General features: G+C 48.6%; 10 protein-coding genes across 10 annotated transcripts; 4 read left to right on the top strand and 6 right to left on the bottom strand.

The window, feature by feature from the left end:
• Positions 1-302: 302 nt before the first annotated feature.
• On the bottom strand, positions 303-1,238 carry ABOM_011558 (uncharacterized protein; the record flags this gene model as incomplete). The annotated part of the gene is made up of 2 exons (XM_022538686.1): positions 303-914; positions 969-1,238. 2 exons carry the CDS (start codon positions 1,236-1,238, stop codon positions 303-305), a joined length of 882 nt encoding a protein of 293 aa, XP_022383518.1.
• Positions 1,239-2,380: 1,142 nt separating this feature from the next.
• esdC (GTP-binding protein EsdC) lies at positions 2,381-3,229 on the bottom strand (the record flags this gene model as incomplete). Its single annotated transcript, XM_022538685.1, has 2 exons — positions 2,381-2,986; positions 3,038-3,229. 2 exons carry the CDS (start codon positions 3,227-3,229, stop codon positions 2,381-2,383), a joined length of 798 nt encoding a protein of 265 aa, XP_022383514.1.
• A 1,419-nt stretch (positions 3,230-4,648) lies between these two features.
• On the bottom strand, positions 4,649-8,485 carry ABOM_011556 (DNA-directed RNA polymerase II core subunit RPB2; the record flags this gene model as incomplete). Its single annotated transcript, XM_022538684.1, has 4 exons — positions 4,649-4,811; positions 4,886-5,303; positions 5,345-6,890; positions 6,998-8,485. The coding sequence occupies 4 exons, from the start codon at positions 8,483-8,485 to the stop codon at positions 4,649-4,651; spliced, it is 3,615 nt and encodes a 1,204-aa protein (XP_022383515.1).
• Positions 8,486-8,956: 471 nt separating this feature from the next.
• On the bottom strand, positions 8,957-11,195 carry ABOM_011555 (beta-catenin-like protein 1; the record flags this gene model as incomplete). Its single annotated transcript, XM_022538683.1, has 10 exons — positions 8,957-9,039; positions 9,091-9,208; positions 9,264-9,548; positions 9,598-10,112; positions 10,169-10,262; positions 10,310-10,544; positions 10,609-10,715; positions 10,773-11,011; positions 11,065-11,119; positions 11,169-11,195. The coding sequence occupies 10 exons, from the start codon at positions 11,193-11,195 to the stop codon at positions 8,957-8,959; spliced, it is 1,758 nt and encodes a 585-aa protein (XP_022383516.1).
• Positions 11,196-11,573: 378 nt separating this feature from the next.
• On the top strand, positions 11,574-11,833 carry ABOM_011554 (putative TOM core complex subunit Tom6; the record flags this gene model as incomplete). Its single annotated transcript, XM_022538682.1, has 2 exons — positions 11,574-11,693; positions 11,780-11,833. 2 exons carry the CDS (start codon positions 11,574-11,576, stop codon positions 11,831-11,833), a joined length of 174 nt encoding a protein of 57 aa, XP_022383517.1.
• A 1,084-nt stretch (positions 11,834-12,917) lies between these two features.
• ABOM_011553 (fungal specific transcription factor domain-containing protein) lies at positions 12,918-13,532 on the top strand (the record flags this gene model as incomplete). The annotated part of the gene is made up of 1 exon (XM_022538681.1): positions 12,918-13,532. One exon carries the CDS (start codon positions 12,918-12,920, stop codon positions 13,530-13,532), a length of 615 nt encoding a protein of 204 aa, XP_022383510.1.
• A 191-nt stretch (positions 13,533-13,723) lies between these two features.
• On the top strand, positions 13,724-15,268 carry ABOM_011552 (transcription factor domain-containing protein; the record flags this gene model as incomplete). Its single annotated transcript, XM_022538680.1, has 1 exon — positions 13,724-15,268. The coding sequence occupies one exon, from the start codon at positions 13,724-13,726 to the stop codon at positions 15,266-15,268; it is 1,545 nt and encodes a 514-aa protein (XP_022383511.1).
• A 308-nt stretch (positions 15,269-15,576) lies between these two features.
• Positions 15,577-17,264, bottom strand: ABOM_011551 (nicotinate phosphoribosyltransferase; the record flags this gene model as incomplete). The annotated part of the gene is made up of 5 exons (XM_022538679.1): positions 15,577-15,794; positions 15,847-16,282; positions 16,330-16,949; positions 17,008-17,091; positions 17,153-17,264. The coding sequence occupies 5 exons, from the start codon at positions 17,262-17,264 to the stop codon at positions 15,577-15,579; spliced, it is 1,470 nt and encodes a 489-aa protein (XP_022383512.1).
• Positions 17,265-18,194: 930 nt separating this feature from the next.
• On the top strand, positions 18,195-19,497 carry ABOM_011550 (putative PHD finger domain protein; the record flags this gene model as incomplete). Its single annotated transcript, XM_022538678.1, has 2 exons — positions 18,195-19,412; positions 19,474-19,497. 2 exons carry the CDS (start codon positions 18,195-18,197, stop codon positions 19,495-19,497), a joined length of 1,242 nt encoding a protein of 413 aa, XP_022383513.1.
• A 323-nt stretch (positions 19,498-19,820) lies between these two features.
• Positions 19,821-20,960, bottom strand: ABOM_011549 (RPC34 RNA polymerase subunit family protein; the record flags this gene model as incomplete). Its single annotated transcript, XM_022538677.1, has 3 exons — positions 19,821-20,155; positions 20,248-20,630; positions 20,704-20,960. 3 exons carry the CDS (start codon positions 20,958-20,960, stop codon positions 19,821-19,823), a joined length of 975 nt encoding a protein of 324 aa, XP_022383509.1.
• Positions 20,961-21,300: the final 340 nt, after the last annotated feature.

Here is a 21,300-nt window from a genome sequence, read left to right as displayed (position 1 = left end):
CTTTTTTTTTTTTTTTCGGTTTATTACTTTGTGCCCCTAGTACTGAGCTAGGGTTGTCGATGCCGGTCATGAGACACGACGAACTACGACAGTGATTAGCGATTCGCTATTTGGGTTCAGCGGTTCAGCATTGAGATGTAATGGGAGTATACTGGGTATACGAGTTTGCATGGATGGAGTTTTTGATTTCCAGGCTGGTGACCTCGGCACTCATTAGTCCTAATATTCCGGTGTATGCAACTGGCAGGCCAGAACATCACCAATACAATACAACATCTCATTATCCTCTACCCCAATAAGAATTACTCTCGACCGATAATCCTCTCCAAGAAATCAAACCCCTTTCTCTGCATCTCCCAAGTCCTCGACCCAACCTCCATCCCCATCGCAAACGTATGGTCCTCCCCTGGAACCTCCACCATTTCACACTCCACCCCTTTCTCCTCAAGAACTCTCACCAACTCCCTACTTAGACAAATCGGAACCATCCGATCCTCAAGCCCATGCACAACACACGTAGCAGGAAACCCCTCCCGAACGCAGCACACAGGATCAATCTCCCTCACATCCCGCCCAGGGAAACAAGCACTCAACACCCGCCCGTTCGCAATCTGCATAAACGCAAACGCATCCCGCGGCCGCGAAAAGTCCGGCCCCTTAGCCCGTCCAGACTCCGTCTGGCCCTCGAGCGAGATAGAACTATCCGTGGGGACCGGATGCTCCTCGTACACTCTGCCAATGAACTCCGGGGACAGACCTGGGGGCAACTTCTCAGCCACGTGAGGAAGGGGCGCGGTCCAGAAGGGGTGCGTGAAATGGACAGCACCGTAGAAATCGAGAATGGCTTTCGGTGGCTTGGGAACGTTGTAGCCCTTCATCGGTTCCTCATCAGCATATGGACTCAATACAGATATCTAATTCAAAGAGAAGCAGGGGAATGAAGGGGGGTTGGTTGGTTGGAAACGTACCAAACTCAACGCCAAAAACCCTCCACTACTCGTCCCGAATGCCATAACCTTCTCTGTATCAACTCTCATCGTTTCAACCCCCTGGTCACGTAAAAACCCTTCCAGACTACCATCATACACCCACGCCAGGAGATCCCGACAATCCTCTACCGGGCCTTCCAGGATATTCACCCCGGGGCAGAGACGGTGGTTGGGCACCACTACGATCCAGTTCCGGGATAGGCAGTGCTCGATTTGGGGGATGGAGACCATACGTGAGTTGCCCAGCATGAAGGCTCCGCCGTGGATGTTTATTACTGTTCTACTTATTAATCTCATTCATTGTTGATGGTTTTAGGTGGGTTTGTATACTTTCGGGGGCAGGAGGGCAGAGAAAGACGAGGTAGGGGACAACGTACAGATGGGGTATTTTAAATTCTTGTTGGATTGGGCTTGGGGTAGGTAGATGTCTGTTGTTATTTTTGAGCCGTTTTTCTCTTTGTACAGGGCTGTCAGTGGGTTGAGTGTCATTTTGCTTTTGCTTTTGCTTTTGCTTTTGCTTTGGTTGCTGAGGCCTTTCGTGTATGTACTGGATGGATCTGGGCTGATCTCTCTGGATAGAGATGTAGGTGTCTATTATATCGTGTTAGACAGGGGTTATTGATTGGTTTTATAAAGATATATGTGAGTACTGACTGATCTATTTAGTGGTTGTAGTGTACTCAACCGGTGGGGACCGTGTATGCCTTTACCTGTCTTGATCGGGATATCCGGACTTGATTGTCGCGGATGATCCGAGTGTGGGGTTCCATACTTGTGCCTCCATGCATACATAGAGGCTTAAGAGCAAGATTGTGGATTGAAAGTGCAGATAAAACATTTTTTTTGTATTTTTTTAATATTTCTTAAGCTAATTGAAGGAGTATCATTCATCATTCATTCTGGACCCAGTCAAATACATATCCCTGGCTAGGGTTAAGCACCGACGTGACCAGATAAAGTCATCACTCATTCATTCCTTCATGGCATGAATCATTCGCCTGGCTGGTCTGCTAAAGCGACAGACACAGAGCGACGTTATCCTCCCATATTCTCAGCTTCACCCCCAATACTATTTATCTCCCCACATCTCTGCCTAAAGGCATTGTACTAACCCCACTATCCTCCCCGGACGCGAACCTCCTCCTACTGCAACTTCGCTATCATACGAGGTGAGTCCGGCATAATCGTAGCGGAGCCACGATCCGGGACTATTTTTTTTGTTTTTTCTTTTGTGTATAAAAATGTTCTCTTCATAGTCCTGTTAAGGAGAGACTGTGTTCTGAGCATCATGGCATGACTGTAACATGCCATATTGATTGACACTGCTTGACGGATGGAGTCAACCCATCTCCAAAGAGTTGGCGAAGTAAAGATTCCACCAATTGCATGATTTACCGACGCACAACAATGCCCTGGCGACGAACACCCCGGCGGGCCCGGCGGTACTCCTCATCACTGTCAGACTCGGAGCAGCTAGCCTCAGATGACTCGGTAACGTAGCCACAGCGGCTACCACCGCAGTCGAGCTTGACACGGTCGCCCTTCCGAGTGATGCCGTAGCGCTCGCAGCGGCAGACGCTGGCTGGGTCACTCATGGAAGAAAGCGAGGAAGGCGAGGTGCTGCCGGAGGAACGAGAAGACCGAGAAGAAAGGGACGATCCAACTGAGCTAGGTGGGCTGTTGGAGAGAGAGTACTCGTCTGACAGGCGGGACCCCGCAAAGCGCATGGTAAGGTCCTCCATGGTAGGAGCGAAGTCAGTCTCCCGGATTTGGCGAGAGGCGTAGGGCTTGGAGGGCTTGGGGTGGTGGATCTTGGATGGGGACGGAGCACGGCCCTTGACGACCTCATCAGAGGTTCTTCTGGGCTTCGAGGCGGATGAGCTGGATTTCTTGCTACCCCCGGGAACATCAAGGATGTTCAGCTTGCGGCCGGTGGTTGGCTCAATAGTGTACTCAACGGCGGGATCATGGGAGACGTGGTATCCATCCATGATGTACTGGAAGAATTAGTACTTGCCAACAGTCACGGACGGAGAGGTTAAACCTACATAGTACCAGTAGCGGCCGCCGAGCTTAAGCATGGAGGTCTGGAAGCGGAACTTGCCAACCCATGAACCGGGCTTGCCCTCATCCCTGGAGAGGGGAATCTGGCGGGAGTAGTTGTCCCAGGAGCCAAGCAGGTGGACAGTCTTGACATTGGACGACGTCCGAAGAGTGAACTTGAGTTGCACAGCGGACATTTTGAATGATTGACGTAGTGAGACTAAAGATTAAATAATATTCAAGGTGAATGTATAGATTATCGTGTCGAAGTCAAAGATGAGAGCACTCTTCCACAGTATTAGATGCAGAAGATATAAGACTTGAGTCGAAAGACTACCAGAGCCGATTCAATCAAGTCCGTGTTGGTTTGTTGGTTGGTTGACTGCGGTATCCAACAGTAATGCTCGCGGATCCAGTCCACGTCACGAAATTAGAGAAAGATAGTAAAAAGCCTCGGCGATAAAATGAACAAGGCTGAGCAAGGTTGTGAGCTGCTGAATGGAGACGTCGACCAGCGACAAAGTTGGACTGTTAAAATTCAAGATGGGGATAATAATTGAGATTGGTGTATGAGAGAGCACAGCTCGTCTGTCAGGGGAATTTGAGTATGATTTTTGTGTTTTTTGATACCAAAAGGTTGAAGGGGGGGGAAGTATAGAAAGATGATTATTAAGGTATAGTAGAATGAATTGAACAAACAACTAAACCAATGCAACCAGTGCACAGGTGTCTCCAAACAAAACTAAGGGCAGCTCCAAACAAGACCAGTCTTGCTGAAGAACAGAAAGAGAAGAGAAGAGAAGAAGGCGCAAGGCTTCCTGGCGGCTGCGGCATCTTTTAAGGCAGTCTCTTTGGCAGCCTCAGGTCCTTGTTCTTGGGTCTCGTCACACGGCATCCAACTGCTATTCTTGGAGGCGGTGGAGTCACGATGGTCAACTACCAATTGCTGCTCCTCTCCCGCACTTCCCCGCCCATCCCGGTGCCAGTCGGCGGGTAACTGGCCTGGTCCATTGGTCGACCGGCCATCCAACCACCATCCCGGACTTACCGCCTGTGAGTTCCATCACATCAACTTTTCTCGTCAATGCCGGTCGACGAACAGGATGTCGACGTTGATCGCTTTACTCCCTGCAGGATCGTGATAAGGTTTACCGGGAAATTTTTACGCAAGGAGGGGTCAATTCCATCATCCCCTCCAGCCGAGGTGAGCGTCCTATCTATGCACTTGCAGATAGTCGGATAACCAGGATCCTAGCAGATAAGGGCGGCATCTACAAGGATGGAAGCAACGGAAGATTCCAAAAAAAAAAGATATTCTAAATTTTATTCTGATATGGTACGCAACGAAAAGACACAAAGGTATGTTCGCTTCTCCAGAATCATCCCCAGCAGCAAGAAAAGGAAGTGTGTTTAAGTACCAAAACCATAAGAAGCATCCCTCGAATCCACGGTACGCCGGAAAAATGCCAAATCAATCTGTTTTCTTGGTGGACAACACAGAAAGCTTGAGAGGATAAGGATTAAAAATGTAGAGAAACACCGCGTAAGACCATATCGTAACAGAAAAGAAAGCCGATTGTACAGATGCAGGGATGATGGACTCCTCACGACGGTCCTCACCGCACGGACACACCGGAACGGTTGGTAAACATGCGGGCGGCAATGTTCATCGAGGCCAGCTCTTGGAACAGAAGCTTGGCGGCATATGGGATATGCACCTGTGAGATCCTGTGCTTGTTGTTGCACAGTCGACACTCGAAAAGTCCCTTCTTCAGTTTACTACAGCGAAGAGGTCATTGTTAGCTCAATTGCCGATGAAAGAAGACTATCCAGGGGGTAGGGAGATCACTTACGCGACTGGCGTCATTAACCCACAGTCATCGCAGATGTGGACGCGGAACGGGTCAGAAACGTCAAAGAGACGTTCCTTTAGGAAGGCACTTGCTCCATGGGCGATCATACAATCACGTTCCATCTCTCCGAATCTGAGACCACCATCACGGGCACGACCTTCCACGGGCTGTCTAGTTAAGATCTGAGTTGGTCCACGGGCACGGGCATGGATCTTGTCATCGACCATGTGGCGCAGACGTTGGTAGTACGTAGGTCCCAAGAACACCTGTGCCACTAGCTTCCGGCCGGTATGGCCGTTGTACATTACCTCAAACCCACGAGACTGGTAGCCGTGCTCGCGAAGTAGACGAGAGACAGAATCGACAGTAACATCGGTAAAGGGTGTTGCATCACCCTCAAAGCCACGCAGGCTGATACCTTACTAAGCTGGCACTCGATCAAGTGAGCAATGGTCATACGCGAGGGAATGGCGTGAGGGTTGATGACTAAATCTGGTGAAACACCTTCCCGAGAGAATGGCATGTCTTCCTGACGGTAGGTAATACCAATAGTACCCTTCTGTCCGTGACGCGAAGCGAATTTGTCTCCAATTTGAGGGACTTTGGTAGTCCTCATACGGACCTTGACGAACTTCAGATCATCATTGCTGGTGGACACCAGAACCTGGTCCACTATACCGCTCTCAGTACTTCTAAGAGGTGTAGAGACATCCAGCTTGGTATGGGCTTTGGTTCTCTGGCCGAGCTCCTCCGCGTCAGGAGCCAGAGGGGCCGTCTTACCAATGATGATATCCTCACCAGAGACACGTACGCCAGGAGCAATGATACCATCCTCGTCCAATTTATCATAAGTGCCCTTTCTCATGCCAATCGTATCCTGTCGCATTGGCTTCTCAAAGCGTTCAACAACAGTCAAACCAACCATCTTCTCACTGTCTGTGTATGTACGGTAGAAAAGACTGCGGAAAAGACCACGATCAATGCTGCTTTGGTTCATAACAACCGAATCTTCTTGGTTGTAACCGGAATAGCAAGCAATGGCAACGATGGCGTTTTGACCAGCTGGCAATTCACGGAATCGCAGGAACTCCATTGACCGTGTTGTCGCTAATGGCTTCTGAGGGTAGTAGAGGATATTCGCCATCGTCTCCATGCGCTGGTCGAAGTTTGTCAAGAACACACCCATAGCTTGCTTACCCATAGCAGACTGGTATGTATTACGGGGCGATTGATTGTGATCAGGGAATGGAATGATACTGGCACAAACACCGAGAATCATACTAGGATGAATCTCACAGTGTGTCCAAGTATGTGCCTTCTGGCTCAGTATAGAGCGGACACGCTTGTTAGGATCAAGCTCCTCTTCAGGAAGGGCGTAACCAGCCTGAAGCTGTTTGGAAATCTCCAGGTCTTCCGGTGTCATGACAATCATGATCGTCTCTTCTTCTTCAGCGTCAACATACTCTACAACACCAGATCTCACTAATCCATCCCATCCGAAGTAACGTTCTCTACGATCTTCAGGGTCGAGGTCGGGTGGTAATTCTTTGTCTTGTTCCAACTTGCGGATGTGCTCCTTGTTCAAGACCAGACCGCCACAGTTTTCGCTCTTCGGATCGTTGTCAATGACGAATAACGGCCTGCAAACACGTCCAGCATCGGTGAAGATCTTGAACTCCCGCTCGCGGATATCACGAATCAAACTGACTTCGTGAGAGATCATATTCCGTCGCCGCAGCGACTGCATTGTGTTGACAAGATGAGCAGGATCTCTGTGAATACCGACCCACACTCCATTCACGAAGACCTTTGTTGCGTTAGGTGTGACTTGAGGCTCAAACTCCTCGAGAACTTCCATGTTACGCTGAATCATAAAGTCAATGATAGGTTCGCTGGGTGTACCAACAGTGACATAACACATGAGGGCCAAGTTCTTGACCAGACCACAAGCCTGACCTTCGGGAGTCTCTGCTGGACAGACCAACCCCCAATGGGTATTGTGAAGCTGGCGAGGTTTAGCAATTTTACCATCACGACCTATAGGCGTGTTGGTTCGGCGAAGATGTGACAAAGTGGAAGCGTAGGTATAACGACTGAGCACTTGCGACACACCAGCTTAGCGCTTGCGGCCTTTTTCTGTTCACCCCAGTTACCAGTAGCAAGGGCGTACTTCAAACCACCGGTCAGTGTGCTGGCCTTGATACCAATATTGAGGTAGATCTCTCGGTTGGTCTCAACACATCTCTGGACATAACGCTGGAGATCACGAGTAACTCGCGTAAACAGAACACGGAAAAGGTTCGCCAGAAGGGGGCCTGCAAGATCGAGACGCTTCTTTCCGAAGTGATCACGGTCATCAACATCCCGGCGGCCTAGAGCACATTGCAGAAGTCTGTGCACCATATAACCTAAGAAGAATGCCTTCCTAGTCTCACTACCTTCGCTCTGTGAGATATGAGGAAGTAGCTCCTTCTGCATGATTTCACGCGCGTATCTCACACGACGCTCATGGTTCATACTTGATTGGGAAGAGCCACGCTTGGCAATGAAATCCAAAGCAACTTCACGATCTTGAATGACGAAACCCTCTTCAATACAAGGCTTGAGCATTTCCAGCATAGGGATGTCGTTACGGTCGTAGCAAATGTGGTTAAGAATGTCCTCATCAGAGACCACACCGAGCGCTCTAAAAACGACAACAATCGGAATGTCCGTCTTCACATAGGGCAATGTGGACCTGATAGTAGGGCCGAAGCCACCCTTTGCACTATCACCCTTAGCGAACAACTTAAGGGACAGTTGGGAAAGAAGTCGAGACCCTTTCTCGACGGCACTTCGAATTTCAGCAACATATGGTGTTGGACTCGGGGGTGCTTTTTTGAAAACCTGGACCGTGTTACCTGCACTTCGCTCCTGCGCAATCAAAACCTTTTCGCTTCCGTTTATGATGAAATAACCACCGGAGTCGTAAGGGCATTCATTCCAGTTGTATAGAGCTTGCTCGCTCAGGTCCTTGAGGATACAATACTTGGACTTGAGCATAATAGGCACTTTTCCGATGAAAACGGTTTCCTCTTTGGCTTGATCGGCCGGTAGCTCCTTCTGCTCCCACTGGAGGTATGTGCCACGAGCCTTTCTGTCTTCGTCTTCCTCTATCTCCTCATCGTCACGATCAGCAACCGATCGCTCTCTACCTTCCATAATTCGCTTTGTGATGCCGAGGTAGAGGGGACTAGCGTAGGTAAGGTTTCGCAGACGAGCTTCCTGGGGCAACATGATGGTGGTGGCACCATCACCCTCAGTGACGGAGGGGCGGGAAAGCATAACTGTTCCGAACTTGAGCTCATAGCGACGGACAACAACGGGATCGACTTCATCTTCGTCGGGCGGAAGTGTCTGGTCGAGTGTTACTTGGCCTTGCTCCTCCACCAGTTCTTGCATTGTCGATGAAATGAATTCATCAAAAGAATCCAGCTGTTGCGAGACTAGACCCTTCGTATCGAAGAAAGACGAGATGACAGTCCAGCAATCCTCCGAGGTGATCCCCTCCTCCATATCATCGTAAAACTCATCCTCGTAGGCATCATCGTAGTCCGCCATTTTGACGAGGTTCTGCCACCAATACTACCCGGATAAAGAATCAATCAGTGAGCGCAAACAGCGCGACGCGCTTGAATAAAAGATCCCGCGCACAGGCTGTCTTGCTGCTGAAAGGAGCAGTGACACCTGGGAAGGCGTTGTCGAAAAGAGACGCTGGGGAAAAGTCAGTGAGCTGGGAATCTCAGGTGGATGAAAAGTGAGAGATCCCAGACAAACTGTGATGATGGGGATGAATGGCGCAGTGCTAGGCTTCACCTCCGGACTCTGATGGATCTTGAGCAGAGCCGCCACTAGCCTCGACCGCGGTCTTGGCGCTATCAGCTGACTAACGCGGAAGTCGATAATATAGCACGTGATATTCAGTTCACGCCTGAGGCACTAGAGGCCTTTACCCTAATAAAAATGAAATTGAGGAATGGTATTGACTATAATACATAGGCCCATAGATCTCCCTAATGCTAGCAAGTTTGTTTATAAGAACTGTAAAAGAGTCTCAAGCATTTCCTTATGATCTCTCTGTCCGGGATCATCATCCGAAAGCCCTTCAACTTGTTCTAACACGGTGTCAGTACAATACTAGAGAGGAAAACAAGGACTAAACTTACCTTTCAATGTGCCCTGGATAAGAGAAAGGCCTTCGTCGCGGTCCGCCAAAAGGGACATGATCTTCTTTTTAGCGCCGTCATCTTCTGCCACGAGCCACGCCAGTATTACATCGATGAGCTTTGGAATTCATGTCAGTTATCGGAGCGACCTTCCTAAAAAGATAGCGACAAACCTGGAGGGAGAATAGACCAGCATCAAATCGCCGAGAGAGCCATTCCACTGCCATCACCTCCCGTTCCTCTTCAGTGAAATTCTTCCGTTCTTTCTCGATAGCTTGTTCAACTGGCGTTACCCTCGACGCATAATCGCGCCTCAGCTTGACTAACTTCTCAATCTTCTCATAATCTTTTTCCATGAATTTAGCAAGAGTACGGATACGGGCTGCTGAACCTCCCGGTAGGAGGCGCAGAAGCGAAGCAAAGATACCCAGTAAATGTTCTATCGTTTGATTTTCTTGCTGTTCGAGGTCAGTTTCAAGCTCATGATCAAAAAGCTAGAAGCCCTACCTTCTTCATGAACATCCCAAACGCTGTTCTTAAGCATGCTGCTTCGACAAACCTTTCGCACGCGGGCCTGCCACCCAGTCCACCTAGGGCATGGTCCAAGACTCGCAAAGCGCGCGGTTTGCTGAACTTTCCTTCCTTCAACATGATTTGCGCAAGTTCAATCCCTTCGCCTTCAAGAAACTTTTCCTTTCCGGAATCTTCATCGACGAGACAGATCAAGCAGTCGAACAGGTTCTCCACGAATTCTTCCTCGTCTGAATCCTTTGCAGGATCGCGCTTACGGTACTGGCTGAGCAGTTGAAGAAGGACATCGACGCCCTCGAGGCCAATAAATTTGTTTCGCGTCTTGGAAGACGACTGCAATATGATGGCTAATATTTCAGCTGAGTATTGCTGGTTTTGACTTACCGGTCTTTCCTTCTTCTGTATGCGAGCCAGGAGCCATGGAAGCAAATTTGAATCATCGCCTAGCTTCTCTGCATGCAACGTTTGTGACGCAAGGTTCTCTAAAACACCTGTGAATGAATCAGTATCATTTTCATGTCTCAGTCTAGGAACAGGGCCAACCCACTCAGCACATAGTAAACCCCTGCTCTGTCGACATCAGACCCTTCATCCAACCGTGACAAGTTCTGGGCTAATAGTTCGATAAGATCGGCATCCAACTAGGGATATCAGCATTATACGGCAAATCTTGAACTCGGTAGCGTACCATTGCATTTACCAATGTATCCCATTGTTCTTGCTCGGCTTCAACATCTTCGTCGGTTAGCTCACTGATGATTTGGATCGCATCAATGGCAATATCAGCGTTTTCGTGCGAGAGTAAAGAGATCAGAGAGCCTACACAGCCCAACTCTGAAAACTCCGCGTATAATTCGGGGTGCTCTGAGAGAATGGATAGTCCCTTTATTTCGCTGTCTAGATCGGCTTCCGAGGCCATGAACCTGGACATACAGTTAGCACCGCACATTATCACCCAGAATGATGAAGCGCCGATGCACCGCATACTTTTGTGGGTCATTCTCATATTTTCCGCGCAACTCGGCATTTTTCGATATCTTTTTTTCGAAATTGAGAGCAAATCGTCGCAGCCATGCGGCATCGAATTTCTCGGGCTAAGCAAGAATCTTAGCATCCAATGAGTGCAGCTCCACAAGCTTGGCTGTACATACCGCGACATCCCCTTCATCCTGCTGGTCAATATATTGCATCGCCTGAGCCGTCTGGCGCTCCATGCCGCCTCCGAAAAAGCGCCCTTCCTCATCGTCTGGGATATCCTCGGCATCGAAGTCTGGAGGTAGTTCTGGACCAGCTTCACCATCATTTTCGTTCTCATCTTCAACCATTGGCTCCTTCCCCTTGGATTTCACATCGCCGTTCGCATCTAATTTGGCGGCCTTGTAGAGTTCATCTTTGTCGAAGGTCAGTAAGCGGCGAAGGAAAAAGTAGAAGTGCAGAGTGTACTTGGATCCGTGGTAGCGTCCAGTTTGCGCTTCGCGCTGGCTGCTGAAGTAGGTTTCTTACTTCGTCAGCGCTAATAACCCTGATATAGATTACAGATATCTTACCTTGAAAAGCTCATCTATGCTGGTCATTGTTGCGGCTTGTGTAAGAGGGGCGTTCTTAGAAGAAACCCACGTAGCCTACCAGCCAATTCAGACGCTAAAATAGTCTGGAACAGGTAATTTGGATATTCTTCAAGATAGGCCTGATAACTGAAATATATATTTTCTAAATCGCGCTCAGGAATTTGTCCTCATCACTTGGTCGCGTAGCTGCTCCGATGATATTACGGGCGGCGCGATAAGCTAACCACGCAACCGCCAAGTGCCGAAAGATTTCTCGGAGCGCATCGATTTACTTTCATTCCGCAGTCTCAATATCATTACTCCGGCTTTGCCTCTCTACGCAGACATCACACCCAGAGAATTACTTCTCTTTTGTATACCGCCTTCGCTCTTCACATCTTTACAATGGCTCCCAGACAACGCGTCGTCTCTGCCCACCAGGAAAAGAGCTTTTTGGGTGCCGCCTACGATGAAGTCACTCATCCTGAGAACGCCACCATCGTGAGAAGTGTTCTTGTCTTCGGCGTAAGTTAATGATTGTGCAATTTGTGCAATGTTTTCGTCTTTATTTGATTTGCAGTGGAGATTCTGATTGTCCCTTTTTACCACAGGCCGGTGTCGCTTTCCTTTACAGCTCTCTCAGCGAACTCCTGCTCCCTCCGTAAGTCGACACTCTTTTCCCCTGATGATCTCGCGATAATCTCAACACCTTCTCGCATTCACAAAAGCTGATGAGTGTTTTAGTCTGTGAACGGAGTATCCGAACGCATCCGTGGCTCGCAACCATCACTGGGATATAACTTCGTTGGGAGTCAGGCGATTTATTGAGGTCGATTCGGAATAGACTCGAACTTGCTATTATTTTTCCTTGGTTTTAAGTAATGGATACCTGTACTATATTGCATGGATTGTGCTTTTGTGGGCATATATGTTTTTGGATGGACTCGTGTGGCGTGCATTATCATCTCCGATATGTCTGAAAAGAACATGAAAACCCAATACGACATGACATCCTTTCGAGTTTGATTCAAACTCTTGTGGGAAAGACTTCTCTTCGAATGCTGCGTCCAAGTATGATTGATGTGGTCGAGACTCAATTGGATCTCAACGATGAGCTTATCCAATACAAAGACCAGCCTTGTCTTGGGTACAGAATTGAATATCTGCAGCTGTCAGAGATATTCTAGTTTTGTGGGTTTAAAGACAGGTGTTTACAAGGACTCTATTCGTAAACAGGTAAACCAATAGAACACCGTATTGCTACAACAAGGCACCGAGTGACGTTCAGAATAATCAACCCAAATTTAGTAGTATTTCATGCCTCAGGCACTTCTGCACGTACATGTCACATGTTCTACAAGTACTCCGTACCCGATAGTATTAAGATTCGATAACGGCCAGACTGATAACATAGCACGCTCCCATTCTCCCATACTTCGGGACACGGCATGTCAATGTGCTTGGAAGCCAACGCCTCAGGATCACTGATTTGACCACCCGCCAATGAAACCACATGGTGTCTGGCCACTTAAATCTTCCCAATATCAAGATAGCGGGGAAAAACCCGCAGCTACCCCACACGGGGAACCTCCGGAAAACCGCCCTCAACTGCCGGGGAGATCGCTATCGAATTCCATGTCTATGATTGTGCGAATACAACTCCGGTTGAGCCTATGGCAGATTTTTTTTATGCTGGTTCTCTTTCTTGTACAGCTGCAATAGCAGCTTATCTACAAAATTGCTTTCATCATGATGACCACGAAGCGCACGGCCTCAGACGCAGACATACATTACGGTGAGCATGTGGCCAAACGAAACTCGCTGGGGTACGATGCGCGTACCCCCTGGCTACAGGACTCTAAATCGCCTCCCACATGGCGGACTCTAGGAAACCGGGCAGTTCGGCCGTCTCTGCCGCTCGAAAACATGGTGGCTGCGGTGCAGGATCTGATAGACCCAGATTTTGACCCTCTTATTGCCATTCTCGATGAAGAGCCACGTTTTCTAAAGCCACTCCCTTCTCACATATCCCCCGAAGACCTAGAGTTTCTACGTTTCCGTGGAGCCCTCTCGATCCCAGAAAGCGGGTTGCGCAATGAGTTACTACGATGCTACATCAAATGGGTGCATAGCTTTATGCCAGTGTTGAACCTGCAGGATTTCCTAAGGTGTGTTGCGGAGAACGATCCAAACGGCAACATTAGCCTTCTACTATTTCAAGCGGTGATGTTTGTGGCAACGGCCTTTGTGGATCTTAAGCACTTGCAAGATGCTGGATATGCGACTAGAAAAATTGCGCGGAGCGCGTTCTATACGCGACTAAGAGCAAGTACAGCAGAACGTATATTTACTCTCCAGTGCTAACTGAGTAGCAGCTCCTTTATTCCCTAGATTGCGAAGAAGACCGAATAGTTATCTTGCAGACTCTGCTATTAATGACATACTGGACCGATCATGTAAACCATCCACAGAGAGACATATGGGACTGGATTGGGGTTTGCAATACCCAAGCTCATTCAATCGGATTAAACCGCGACCCTACCACATCCCCGACAATGGACCTCAAAACCAAAAGATTAAGAATACGTCTGTGGTGGAGCTTATATTCCCGGGATCGTCTCATCTCCTTGGGTATGAGACGCCCTACGCAAGTCAACGAAGGAACCAGCAACGTCCCAATGTTGAGACTCGACGATTTTGAGTACGAATCTTTTCATCCATCCGTTATTAACATGTTCCGTTGTCGCCAACTGGAGGACCCATCCCACCAGAAGCGTCTGGCGACCATGTTCATGGAAAAAACTAAACTTTGTCAATGCATCGGTCGCGTGCTCTTCGCCCAGTACTCTCCGTCGCAGCGCCTGTTCGGCATAACTAATCGGACCACTATTACTCTAGCCCCCAGGCAAGCCTCAGAATCGGAGTTGGCCCGATGCAGTCAACGACTTGACTCGTGGGTTAACTCCCTCCCAAAGGATGCACAGTTTATCCCTGCTTCAAAAACGAACTTTAACGATGGAGAAGATGTCTTACTTCTCCACGGTGCCATGGTGAGAATGCTGTATCATGCTACTATAAGCGCCTTATATCGACCGTGGGCGTATGGGTCCAACAAGGGCCAGAGCAAATCACGCATCGAGTTGACCAACACCGCTCGGTCAAAGATGCACGATGCAGCTATAGGGATTACACAAATCATCCAAGGCCTGAACCAGCTGAACCTCACTCAATTTTTGCCACAGTCTGGCGTGACAGTCATCATACCTGCTACTGTGCTACACCTCGCTAACTCTATGTCTGATAACCCTACGGTGCGAGAAGCCAGCATACGTAACTTCCACCGCTGTGTCCAGGTTTTGCAGGGACTGAAAGAGCTATATCCAGCTGCAGATATGGAAGTTGCCAACATCGAAGCCGCCGTTAGAGTCCAGTCAGACAGCGCGAGTACATTACTCAAAATCATGCAATCCAACAGTATCAATCTAAGCCAGCCACAACCTGCCGAGCCATATCGGAGGGGGAGCGATGTTGCCACTATACAGACATTATCCCCAGCTGAAGACCGAACACCAGAGCATTGGGTCTCGCCGATAGAGACAGACACCGTGAATAAGCCACACAACCCTGGTCCAGAGCCCCCCAAACCCAGCCCCGTCGACCAAAGGTCGAAGCAGAACAGTACTGCAATCAGTACAGCAGCCAACAATACTAGTACCTCCCCATCTAAGGCTAAGCAAGATTACCTTACCCCTACAAACGACTTTGACGATCACTTCAGCTCCGCCTTCAACACTCATTCTCCTCTGCCTGAACCCTCATTCAATCCGTCAAACTTTCTCGATATAGACTCAAACAACACTGAATTCCCACTCTTCCAGTCGTCGAGCCATCCGGATATTGATATCGACTGGGCAGAGGACTTCTTACGAGGAGCAGATTTCAAGATTGACTTTTCTAGCTCCTCGCTAGAGGACCACAGCAGAGATTTCTTCTCGTTCCCGGATAAACAGGAAGAAAACTCAAATGCTCCTAGGAAAGAAGAGATCACAGGTGATTTGGATAAAGACCTGGGGCTTAACTCTGGTGATGAGATGTTTTAGGATGAAGAGTGTGTTTATATTATTTCTTATACATATAACTGTCCAGCTTTGCAAAGTCTCATCATGCTGTTCTCATATAGTCGTGATTATTCATCTGCGATACCCTGTTTTCAATGCAGAAGCGAGCGATGCGTTTAATTCATTCAGCACAAAATCCACCCAACCAAGATGAAAAATCCTCTTCCGTTTTAATTTGAGTTCATAGGTGTATAACAGCCGTCCGTTCTAGGTAGAGTATCTCTATGGAAAGACATATTATAGCCGGTGACCGTCCGCTATTCGGCACTCCAGCCTTAGCGTCTAGGTAGCTAGCGCTTAGACCAACGGTTGCTCTCGTCGCCTTCTTCCCATTGATGTTCGACATAGCCGAGCTTCTTCTTCACTTCCTGGACTTTCTGTTTGTCTCCCGTGTTCTTACCCATGTTGTCACTGAGCTTGACAGCTGGGCGGCCATTTGCCGTAGCGATCTTGATGACAATATTGAGCGGCTTAGACTTTTCGTCATTTGATTTATTCGTAAAGTCGTCTGTTAACACTTAGCGCAGTGCTTAGAGAGTATACCCAAGATTAGTACTTACTGGTAAAGAATGTACCAACACCAAAGACAGGCTGGAATCCAGCTTCCTCCGCAATCACCTTATACTCAAGACAATGCTCGATGTTGAGAGAGTCAGAGAATACCATGGTCTTCTTGTCTGTGACGCCTTCCTTATTGTAGAAATCCCGCACCATCTTTACGAAGTATACAGGATCGCCGGAGTCCTGACGCACACCAGTATAGGCTTGAGCATAAGTTTCTTTGGAGATCTGAGCTCCACCGTCATGAAGTGGTGCAGTGATCGGGGCCTTGGTGTCCGCCTCACTTTGAACTGTCGACTCGCTAGTTGTGGCAGGTCCAGATGCCGATGTGCTGACTGCACCAACTCCTGCGGAGGTAAATGCAGGAATTGGCTTCCGGAATGCATCAAGAAAAGCGGGGGTACCGAATGTGTCCGTCAGGGCGATACCCAGAACCTTGTCAATGTTAGTCTCTTGCAGACATCACAGATGATTGAGCGTACTCCTTTTCCAAAACAGCCAAGCCAGTACCGCAGGGCCAACTCGTTGGCATTCTCGTAATCATCCGTAATGGCAGCAATGGTCATGTACCATTCATGGGCCACAGTGCCGACAGGGTCGACACCATACTTCATAGCAAAGTGAACGTTGCTTGACCCTGTGAATTTACCCTTCCACCCTTGTCGCTTTCCCTCCTCAGCAGCCTTCATCAGCCCAGTCATCACCAGGTCATGAGTATGGTAATCACGGCGTCGTCTCGATCCGAACTCGGAGAAAATACAGGCATTCTCAAGCAGTGTGCATCCTTTCCGATATGCCTTCTCCTCCTGGCAACTATAATCCCAGTCCTTATCGCTGAACATAAAGTATGCCTCGCTCGTCAATGCTAACAACGGAATCTCGTACAGAATCGTGTCAACCCAGAGACCCTTGACTAAATACTCGACATCACCCGTGTCACTGTCACTGCCGGTATCATTCACGGGTGTAAACTTGATTTCGATCTGTTCGGAAGGTTTGAGTTTGAACGTGGTCAGGAAATCCAGGTAAGCATCGTTGAAGTATGGACATCGAGTCCTTAGGAATTTAATCTCTTCTTCCGCGATTCGAATGTTCGCAAGTCCTACCAGAGAGTATGGTTATCCCAACGCTCGCGCAATCATCGATAAGGCCATACATACTGTCCATTTGCTTCAGAAGCCATTTGTGGGCCCCGCGCGTTAACTTCATGTGTGGAGTACGGTTCGTGAACCCATACGTCACGTCTATGTAGCACAACTCGTCAGCGCATTCAACCACGCCATATAAGAGCCGAGATATACTCACAAACATCGGGGAAGTACTTCAGAACGGCACATTGCATTGTCAACTTGTACAAATCGGTATCAAGAAGAGAGCAAATGCCCTCCGGAATTGGAGGGGAACTTTCTTGGCCCATTATGGCTTGTTTCTGAAGCCTCTATAGAGTGCTAGTTGCGGTAGCTAGAAACGCCAGGTGGATGTAATGTGCGCAATTCAACTCAATGGGGTACAAACCCCAGTCGAAGGAAAGAAATTATGTCGTAGGAAAGTTTCTCAGCGGCGCTGAAAACAGTCATATTCACATTGCTGCGGGGAACTACCAAAAAAGATGTTTGTACTGTTTGCATTGTATAGTTCGTCATGCTGCGGGGCCGTCATTTTGAGTTGCAGTTAATTGGCAATTACTGGACTATTGCACTGCGAGTCATGAATCTCTCGTCAAACAATGTATTAGTGATAACGGGTTGTGCTGATATGCCGACTCATCGTAGAGGGTACTAAACCAGCTATAGAAAATACCGAGATCTCTTGTGAAGATAGGTCTCTCTTGTAGCTTCATAGTAAGTATTAGAAACCTCATTCAAACAGTCTAGTAAAGCAACTTGAGGAAGTAGATCATATATCAGTGAAAAGTATACACCAAAGTGCGTTGTCATAAAAGTACATCGTCATCATCAATTATCGCCAGTTTTTGCAATATATTTGTTAGGCTGTGACCACCCCGCCAGCTTGAAAAGGGAGGTGTGGCTGATACTCCTGTATATGTGGCTGTGCAGAATTTATTTTCAGGTACATTCCGGAGTCAAATTATTCCGGTCGAGGCAGCCCCCCGTCGCAGGCGTCTTATCCATTATCAGCCAACGGCCCATCGCTCGTTCATCCTCCACGCTTGGTTCACGCGTTCTGCCAGTTACGATTACGACCGGTGCTCGCTCATGTCCCTATTTTCTACAAGCCAATGAGACTTTCGCTCTCAAAGCTAAATACATCAGAAACTCTGGCTAGTCCGAACCACTTCAACATCAGTGGCGCATATTAATCAAGGTCGCTTGAGAACTACATCGATATGGCGCACGGCGCTGAGGACTGTGCATCCGTACTAGAGCAATTCGTTCATGATGTTGCGAATCTGCCGGCGGAAATTAACCACTTGATGGAAGAGATTCAGGCCAAAGACAAAATCATCCAGGAATGTCGCACTACGATCAATTCGAGAGATAGTAGCTTACAAAAGTTCATCAAAATGAATGGCAGTCTGACGCCGAATCCCAAAGAAGAGCAGTATGGAAAAGTCATATTACAGAATCTTGACAAGTCGCAACAACTACAGGATGAGAAGATACAACTGAGTGAGAAAGCGTGCGTTTTGTTAGACCGACAAATCAAGAAATTGGACATCAAAATTCGTGACTTGCAGAATGACGGTGTTCTTTCGAACGATCCTCCCTTGCCGTCTCTTTTCAACAACAGCGACCAATATCGAGACCTCCCAAAGATCTTTTTTCCTGACTCCGCCTCCGACTCTAACGCATACAACACTCCCCTGCATCCTACGTCTGGAAACGCCAACGTTATAATAGCCGCCACTCAGAGACTTAACCAATCTCTGGCTCGATCAGCGGGTGTAGCTGCCCTTGGCTCTCCGACTGCAGCGCGAAGCTCGGCCCCCGCAACTCCCGCCGGTGGCACAGCTCATTTTCACCAACGACAACGCGAATCATCAGCTGGTGCTGTAGAGAACAAACGGCGGCGTCTAAACCCTTCACTAGGAACGCTACCAGCAGCATCATCCAATCTCCGCCAATCCTCTTTAGGTCCCGGCACACCTAAGGGAGGCACACCAGCTTCTAGTCGTGCTGGTAGTGCTGGGCCACGCTCATCAAGCACAATGAAAAAGGCCTTGACCAAGAAGGTTGCGCCTCATCAACAATTGAAAAAGATTAAGGCATCATCTGGACTTAATGGAAAATCAACTAAACGGTCGTCCAGTGCTAGTGGCCGTATTAAGCTTACTACAAAGAAATCGCCTTCTGCCCCCGGGGGCGATGAAGACGAGGATGATTCGATGCTCAGCAGCGCTGATGTCTCGGATTCCGAGAACAACAGCGATGCTCGGCGTGGGGATGACGACATGGAAGAAGAGGAAGAAGATGAGGGCAACGAAGATACCAAGGTTTATTGTACTTGCCGCAGCGTTAGCCATGGTGACATGGTTGCTTGCGATAACGAAAATTGCGAGTTCGAGTGGTTCCACTGGAAGTGCGTCGGTTTGACCAGGGAGCCTGTAGGCACGTGGTTTTGTCCTCAGTGTACAGCCAAGTTAAATAGTTGACCATACCCGCCAGTTTATCTTGATGATTAGCCTCTAATGTTTCCTGAGATTGAATTTTATCTCATTCCTTTGAGCAATTCAATAGCTCTCGTGGATTTTCAGCCTTCCACCATTTCATAAGGTACAAAGATTAGGCCACGAAATGAAGCAAACAAATAGCTTCTGTTAGAACCAAACCATCAGTATCCCGATTGCACTTTTAAGCCGTAAATTCCCACAAGAGAAAAAGAGGCCTCGACCATAGCCAATCCCAAGATTCGTGAACGCCATCGCTATGCAAGCAAACATGACTGGCGCCGTTGCGCTCATTGTACATAAATAAAAAGAAAATAACAAGAGGACCTAGGCTCAACGGAGCCCCTAAAACCCGAGAGCCTTTTCCAGCCAGGGGTCAAAGTATTCGCAGCTCTCTGGGCTCACAGCTCCTCCAGGCGCACAAAGCTTAAAGACTGGGCAGGTACCGCAAGGTGCCTCTGTCATGCCGTTGGTTACCAGCCGGTCGTCGATTCCCTTATCTTCGCCTGCGGGCTTGCGGGCTTGCGACTGCTTAACAGCTTCTGGGTTCTTGACCGACTTGTACATCTCCCCGTTGTTCAAGGCCACCAGCTTACCGTCGTAGCAGAGCATATCAAGAAGTTGTGTAATACTCTCTTCACCCAGACGAACAGGGGTAATGCCACTCTCATTAACTGCACCTGTGAGCATCGACACAGTTGGATAGCCACGGTAACCGGCCGGGAAAGGAATAAATGTTTCTGTCCAGCCTCTTGTTTGACAGACACGCTACCATCGCTAGTTTTCATGCGCTTGGTTCGGTGCGCGTCTGCATTTGAAACTTCAAACCAACTCTTTCTGCTCACTGTATACTCGATATACCCAGCGACAGTGTTTATGAAGTTCTCATCGAGGACTCCGTCAGTGAACCAGGCGCCACCGGTAACATCCTCACTGGGGGCGAGGCCCGCCAGCATGTACATTTTCCGACTTGGGAATTTGACATTGTGCACGCTCTTAATATAGTTCTTTCCCTCCAAAGATTTAAGGCAGCGGTCTAAGATAGACTTATGTAAACCGGTTCGAGTTCCGATCGCACGAACCCAGATACCGTTGCGACCAGTGGAGTGGATCACATTGTATACCAAACTTTCGTCCGGGCTCAGGTTCTGAAGTCTGAGAGTAAAATTGTCACGTTAGCCTATCATATGGGAGGTCGCCCGAAAAGTCCTAGAGGACAATGTCATACTTTTCAGCATCTTCCCGTGAGATAATCTTCCAAGCCAATCGGTCATTTTTGCCCTGAAGAAGGCGAAACAATTTCTGGTCAACGAGCGATTGGGTGCATCGTAGCAGAAGCGCAAGGTCCGACTTGGGGACTATGCCCAGACCAAGCAGGTCCTGCTGGTAGAACAGTTGATCAGGAGGGTAGTTGTTCAGGCAATGCTCGTAGAGCTTAGAGGCGAGCTCAGTCACTGAGGCGCCGGTGGCCCCCGCGGAGGCCATTTTCAACGAGATGAAGCCGAGTCGAAAGACGAATGCAATCACCGAAAAGGTTTATGAAAGGGCATATTCAGAGACGCATATTAGACCAGCATCTATCTATACGGAGTAGTGCCAAATAATACCCGACCGGGTTGAAGAAGAGCCTGTGAGGGGAGAACTTGGCGAGTGCGACAGCGGCAGAAAAAGATGTTTTTGACGGCTTTTCCATTCTCTTTTTGCCCGTAGCGGGGAGCAGCCGCCTAGAACGGTCTAGCGCGACAGAGCTCCGACTCAGTCAAGTCATCCCTGCCTGAGGCACTCAATTCCTCTCGGAAATTTCGAGAAGCTCCGCAGAGCTCAT

This window comes from Aspergillus bombycis (genome assembly GCF_001792695.1).
Source record: "Aspergillus bombycis strain NRRL26010 chromosome Unknown contig00177, whole genome shotgun sequence".
In the NCBI taxonomy this organism is placed as follows: Eukaryota; Fungi; Ascomycota; class Eurotiomycetes; order Eurotiales; family Aspergillaceae; genus Aspergillus; species Aspergillus bombycis.
The sequence above is the reverse complement of the archived record's forward strand: the minus strand, read 5'-3'. Positions and strand labels throughout refer to the sequence as shown.